Here is a 7,250-nt window from a genome sequence, read left to right as displayed (position 1 = left end):
ACCTAGAACGTGGCGGACAACAACACAAAGGTGGGGGGAAAACCGACGGGACAAGCTTGGTACGCGATGCTTGGCCGCAGACTGGAAAGGATGAACCCAGAACGATGGTGCGTGGGATACGGCCGGTTCATTGATGGGGCCGGTCTAATGTAACTAAAACTGAAAGGAACCGTCGCTAACCGAGTGACTTTGAGCGGTTGAGTGAATGGCTATGGTCACAAACAGCATAACCAGAGATAAAGAGATGAAGAAATTCAAAAAGGAGAAAAACGGTAAGTTTCGTTTCCAAAGTATGGTTTACGCTGAAATTGGGTGGATGCACCGGTGTCAATGACAGGGGGATCTGAGTTTCGATGTTTGCGAGGGAGAGGTAACCCCAATGCATAGGACGAAATAAGAACCTAAGAGTCATGGAAGATGCGAAAGGTACATGATGAAATCGCAGAACGGGGACGATAAGGTCCGAACGAGGAGTTCAGCGGGTTAGATCGAACTCGTCCTAGAGGCGGTTGTAGCCAGGTGAACCTTTTAAGACTTTCAGGAAATAGAAGGCCTGGGCGAGGGTTCCTAACCAAAAGTACGAAGGACATAGTTGCGGGTGCCTCTGACTGGGCATGTCAGTGCCGTACCATCATCACACTGACGCATCGGTTTCCAAACCGTCTCGTAACTGACGTTATATTCACAGATTCACGGATTGATGCACAGGATCGAGGGTTTTGCCCAAGTTTTGCGGGTCGTTTTTGTTTTGCCGTTCAGCGGATGTAATTCACCTGAAAGGCACAAGTGAAAAATGGTGTAGCACTGCTCTTTATGTTCTCAGCGCGGGGCATTATGCAGGCCTGCGCGAGGATTCGCAAAAACAAACGTCTAATAGTGCGAGGGTTCCTACCAAAAGTACGAAGGACATAGTTGCGGGTGCCTCTGACTGGGCATGTCAGTGCCGTACCATCATCACACTGACGCATCGGTTTCCAAACCGTCTCGTAACTGACGTTATATTCACAGATTCACGGATTGATGCACAGGATCGAGGGTTTTGCCCAAGTTTTGCGGGTCGTTTTTGTTTTGCCGTTCAGCGGATGTAATTCACCTGAAAGGCACAAGTGAAAAATGGTGTAGCACTGCTCTTTATGTTCTCAGCGCGGGGCATTATGCAGGCCTGCGCGAGGATTCGCAAAAACAAACGTCTAATAGTGCTTTAAACTGGCTTCTAGAAGGAGCGTGGTCAACCGTCGGAGGAAGGCCATTTCACGCACCTACTGTCCGGAATGAGAAAACTATTTGTCTAATGAATGTGTGTGCTCTGGGCTTAAAAATTTTCTCAATATGTACCCACCTTGTGTATGATGGGTCGAAGGTGAAAAACCTGTTTACCAAGCTTTGTTCAAACCGGACATAAGTAAGAATTAAGTCCCCTTGGAGGCGACGGCACTCCAGGGGAAAGAGATCAAGCATCACGAGACGCGTTTCGTAGTCCAAGAATTTGAGGCCAGCAACCATCCTCGTGGCGGCTCGCTGGACACAATGAGGGTGAGGTCTTTCGTGCGTCCTGATTAGACAACTTGGTTGGCGTATTCCAGGAGTGGTCTGACGTAGGCCCCATAGAGTATTTGGAAGTCCATGCGAGTTATACGGGAGAAGGTGCCTCGGATCATCCGTAAAATGGCGAATGCATTTTGGGCCGATTACTCATGGTGCAGTGAGAAGGACAAGTTTGGGGAGACCCAGATGCCCAAATCCCTTTTGGTATCTATCTTCATGATGTTTTCTGGTCCTTTCTTACCATGCACAACGTAGGTATTCGCAGAGTCACCTTCAAACGACGTGTGGACGCACTTCTCGTCATTCAGAGGAAGGTGCCAGTCCAACGACTACTGTTTGGCAGCGTCTACATCCATTTGGAGGGCATTGGCATTGGAATTCCAGGATTTCGTGTCCCCCGCTAAAAGTAGACATGGACGATCATACTGGGGATGTGCAGTTCGGTGGCCATTGAGGTGCCCTCCAAGGCCTGGCGAATTTGGGGACGTATCAGATAGGATCGAGTCCAACAGCAGAATATCTCCTGTAGTTCGCTACATTTAGGTAGCTAAATGAGATTGGACGTGGATGGATTTATGCTTGGTAGTCCAGCACTTAAGCCCTGACTACAATTGCAAACGTAATGCACCTGTGGTCAAAGAGGAATGAATATAAGCACAGAATAAATATGCAGCTAGTTGCTTACCCATCCACCAACAATGGCCAACGGATTACAACACGCCGGAATGAAGTGTACACGCAAAACTTGTTCCAAAGCCATCGCCGTCAGCTTACGGCGGCCGGAAACTGATGGTGCATGAACTTCAGGGTCTGTAGCTTGAGAGAGCCACAGCCATCATTCAGCAATTGAATGAATGGGGGTGAATCCTGCCGCCCCTAGGCTTGACATATGCGACCTGCCGTTTGTGGTCGACGATATTGCACTTCAACACAGATAGCTGTCCAAGGACACGGACATGTGGTTGCGTGTGCTTCGTGACCGCGTGACACATAATGCTGGTTGTTATGATTGCGAATCTTGTCCGCGGTGCGGTGGTGCTCCTCAGGCGTTCACCAAAACTGAGTCTGTAGATGCCTAATTTATTTTTGGTGCCTAGACTCCGGTTCGTCCAGAAACCGCAAACGTGTGCTTTTCATCGGTGGTGCTAGGAGTTCACCAAAAGTGAGTCTGTAGATGCCCAATTTATTTTTGGTGCCTAGACTCCGGTTCGTCCAGAAACCGCAAACAAACGCTTTTCAAACTGTTCTCAAAGATATTATTATCATTATTGTTATTATCTTCCCGAACCAAAGTACAGATTTACAGTAGTGTGCCCTGGAAGTTCGCGCGCGTCCGAAGTTCTGGCTTCAGGAAAATCCAATCGACAGTTTTGGGTTAATAGCTCAACACATGGTTAATTTTGTGGAGCGCCAGTTAGAGGGAAAAGACGACGATACTTTGCTTTGACTCACGGAAGACTCATCAACTTCAGCCCGTTTGTCTGTCAGCGAGACATCCCGACTTTCGTGCAAGTCTCGTAATTCTAGTTGCCTAATGGTCAGTAGGCACCAGGTTTCAAGAAATAATGTAATGCAAATAGGCTTTTAAAGATGGTGTTGTGCAATCAAGCCGTTAAAAAATTGTCGCTGCTGAAGTGCTCCCCTTATCGGGCAAATATTGCTCTCAGTTTGTCAGCCACCTGCCTCGTAGTGGAGTTTCTCATTTAGGGGCATCAATAGCCCAGTGAACACTGCCCCAGGAAGGCCATACGCTCCCCGGCATGACGCATCTACTAATCAAAACGGCCAATGAAATTTGGCCCTTCAGGTAGCAGAAGTTGGACCTTAGACTTTTCCCGGTACGGCTGAATGAGCTCGTGTCGGCCATTTGGGTAGATATCATCAGTAGTTAGCCAACTGTGTGCGTCAGCTAAGTTCGTTGACGCGTCCGCTATGGGTGGCGTGGATACTTTGTGGCTGGTTAATTATACATCGTGGTCCACGATACTTCCACGTCGACATCAGGCGCCTTACCAGAAACCTCGGCATTTAGCCACAGTCCAGTATCACCTTGTAAAGTTTGTACGCCCTGTCCGCATTTCGACTTTATTGATGACCTTGAGGGTTCGCTTACTGAAACAAATCGGCCATAATGGGAATTTGAAAGACAAACCATCGGACACAGACATTCACAACTATTGGTTATTAACCTTTGAAAACCATGGTTTCCCAGAAATCGTTCCTATTTAGTTAATACTGAGTGGTGTTTCAGTGATAATAATTTTATTCCTCAACTCTTGCGGAACATGTCTTTCGGTTCGTACATGAAAGGGGGGTGCAAAAGTGTAAATAATCCTGAGTGCTTCAGCTGCTTTCTGGGAATGTCTGTATAAAGAAGATGCCGGAAGTTTGTAAATTAAGAAATGGCCGTCTCGTCTTTTGATAGAATCTCGCTTAATCGAAGCATAATGTAAAGGGAATTTTTCAGAGTGAGATGGTATGTCTAGTTCTCATTTGTATGTAGTTCTTGTGAAAGCGTCGTCAGGGAAGATCAACTGAGTTATCAGTCCTTGTTAATTCTTGCCCGGAAGCCTACTTCTTTCATTTTTGGCCACTGCGGATGCTGTGTATGCATGACCAGTACCTTTCGCCTGATTTGGTGGAGGGACAACGCGGGACATTGAGCCTGCTCCTTTGGTTGGGTTGAGACGCTATTCCGTGTCCCAAGGTCATCAGGAGGAAGCATTTCAGATGGCGAATAATTTGAAGTTTGAGGCAGAGTTTTTTATTTTGCATTCCCTTGATGTAAGGCCGCTTAATAAGGAGGCTATCGGGAACGCTGCTAGCTCCACCAATGTGTGGCATTATAAGCACTCTTCGGAATTTAATGACTTCATTCATAGTGACTCCGTCAGTCATTCTTCACGGATGAGGGACTACGTCCAACCTTGTTGACCTAACTGAAATATGATGATGAGAGTTCCAGTGGCTCCTTCGTCGGCTAGGCGTCAGCCCGACTATGTGCGCCATAATGATTTTCAGGCCTTGCATTTTTCACAAAGGATTAAGGGGAGTTGCGTTGTCATTGATTGGATAAAACACCGAACAAGAGTATGCCCTTTAGCCCGATGATGGCAAGCAACGCCAAATTAGGAGAGAACAGCGGTCTTCTGTTCTATGCTTTGTGGGATAATTCAGAGCTCACAGTCCCATGGAACGATGTGGATATTGAGTTTTTGGTAAAACTTCTTCACCCTCAAAAGGTAGACCTTACTCGCACTGACATCAAATATGAATGGAAAAGGATTTGGCGCTAATGGGAAAGGCAGCGAAGCAGCCAAATCTTAAAGTGAATATCGTCTAAGCCAGTCTGTCCTCTGACGTCGTCTCCGGTCATAAATAATTGAATTTATGAAGGCAGGAAGCGACCGATAAAAGAGGGCTCGGAGGGTTCCGAAGTGGCTATGCCTTCTAAGGTGTAGTCACAACGTCGAGCAGTTTTCATCCGGCCCCGTCTCTGGGATGAGCTCTTCCGTACCCGATGAATTTTCGCCCAGATTTGGGTAGCCTGGTTTTTCTGCTGAGATTTCGGTTTGCCTTCCCCACAAGTTCAAATTCGTAAACGGTTTTCGGGTCGCCCTATGTGGAAGCACCTTGCCGCCATCCAACCTATCCCCTGCACCTGACTTCCCTACAACAGTGCAAACAGTGAGCCTGCTTAGGTTCATGTTAGAACACATTTTTGAGACAACTCGCCATGTGCTNACCTTAGACTTTTCCCGGTACGGCTGAATGAGCTCGTGTTGGCCATTTGGGTAGATATCATCGGCAGTTAACCAAATGTGTGCGTCAGCTAAGTTCGTTGACGCGTCCGCTATGGGTGGCGTGGATACTTTGTGGCTGGTTAATTATACATCGTGGTCCACGATACTTCCACGTCGACATCAGGCGCCTTACCAGAAACCTCGGCATTTAGCCACAGTCCAGTATCACCTTGTAAAGTTTGTACGCCCTGTCCGCATTTCGACTTTATTGATGACCTTGAGGATTCGCTTACTGAAACAAATCGGCCATAATGGGAATTTGAAAGACAAACCATCGGACACAGACATTCAAAACTATTGGTTATTAACCTTTGAAAAACCATAGTTTCCCAGAAATCGTTCCTATTTAGTTAATACTGAGTGGTGTTTCAGTGATAATAATTTTATTCCTCAACTCTTGCGGAACATGTCTTTCGGTTCGTACATGAAAGGGGGGTGCAAAAGTGTAAATAATCCTGAGTGCTTCAGCTGCTTTCTGGGAATGTCTGTATAAAGAAGATGCCGGAAGTTTGTAAATTAAGAAATGGCCATCTCGTCTTTTGATAGAATCTCGCTTAATCGAAGCATAATGTAAAGGGAATTTTTCAGAGTGAGATGGTATGTCTAGTTCTCATTTGTATGTAGTTCTTGTGAAAGCGTCGTCAGGGAAGATCAACTGAGTTATCAGTCCTTGTTAATTCTTGCCCGGAAGCCTACTCCTTTCATTTTTGGCCACTGAGGATGCTGTGCATGCATGATCGGTACCTTTCGCCTGGTTTGGTGAAGGGACAACGCGGGACATTGAGCCTGCTCCTTTGGTTGGGCTGAGACGCTATTCCGTGTCCCAAGGTCATCGGGAGGAAGCGTTTCAGATGGCGAACAATTTGAAGTTTGAGGCAGAGTTTTTATTTCGCATTCCCTTGATGTAAGGCCGCTTAATGAGGAGGCTATCGGGAACGCTGCTAGCTCCACCAATGTGTGGCATTATAAGCACTCTTCGGAATTTAATGACTTCATTCATAGTGACTCCGTCAGTCATTCTTCACGGATGAGGGACTACGTCCAACCTTGTTGACCTAACTGAAATATGATGATGAGAGTTCCAGTGGCTCCTTCGTCGGCTAGGCGTCAGCCCGACTATGTGCGCCATAATGATTTTCAGGCCTTGCATTTTTCACAAAGGATTAAGGGGAGTTGCGTTGTCATTGATTGGATAAAACACCGAACAAGAGTATGCCCTTTAGCCCGATGATGGCAAGCAACGCCAAATTAGGAGAGAACAGCGGTCTTCTGTTCTATGCTTTGTGGGATAATTCAGAGCTCACAGTCCCATGGAATGATGTGGATGTTGAGTTTTTGGTAAAACTTCTTCACCCTCAAAAGGTAGACCTTACTCGCACGGACATCAAATATGGATGGAAAAGGATTTGGCGCTAGTGGGAAAGGCAGCGAAGCAGCCAAATCTTAAAATGAATATCGTCTAAGCCAGTCTGTCCTCTGACGTCGTCTCCGGTCATAAGTAATTGAATTTATGAAGGCAGGAAGCGACGGATAAAAGAGGGCTCGGAGGGTTCAGAAGTGGCTATGCCTTCTAAGGTGTAGTCACAACGTCGAGCAGTTTTCATCCGGCCCCGTCTCTGGGATGAGCTCTTCCGTACCCGATGAATTTTCGCCCAGATTTGGGTAGCCTGGTTTTTCTGCTGAGATTTCGGTTTGCCTTCCCCACAAGTTCAAATTCGTAAACGGTTTTCGGGTCGCCCTATGTGGAAGCACCTTGCCGCCATCCAACCTATCCCCTGCACCTGACTTCCCTACAACAGTGCAAACAGTGAGCCTGCTTAGGTTCATGTTAGAACACATTTTTGAGACAACTCGCCATGTGCTCCCAATTTGAATTACCCCATCTCCATCTTCACTTTTGCT

At 46.8% G+C, this 7,250-nt stretch overlaps 1 protein-coding gene across 1 annotated transcript in view; it reads right to left on the bottom strand.

The window, feature by feature from the left end:
• Positions 1-1,874: 1,874 nt before the first annotated feature.
• T265_04371 (hypothetical protein) overlaps positions 1,875-7,250 on the bottom strand; it is a gene marked incomplete at both ends in the record, with an annotated part of 20,802 nt that continues 15,426 nt past the window's right edge. The window contains one exon of the mRNA XM_009169092.1: positions 1,875-2,078. Coding sequence (XP_009167356.1) covers positions 1,875-2,078 — 204 coding nt within the window. The remainder of the gene's footprint in view (positions 2,079-7,250) is intronic.

This window comes from Opisthorchis viverrini, assembly GCF_000715545.1.
Source record: "Opisthorchis viverrini unplaced genomic scaffold opera_v5_71, whole genome shotgun sequence".
Lineage (NCBI taxonomy): Eukaryota > Metazoa > Platyhelminthes > Trematoda > Opisthorchiida > Opisthorchiidae > Opisthorchis > Opisthorchis viverrini.
The sequence above is the reverse complement of the archived record's forward strand: the minus strand, read 5'-3'. Positions and strand labels throughout refer to the sequence as shown.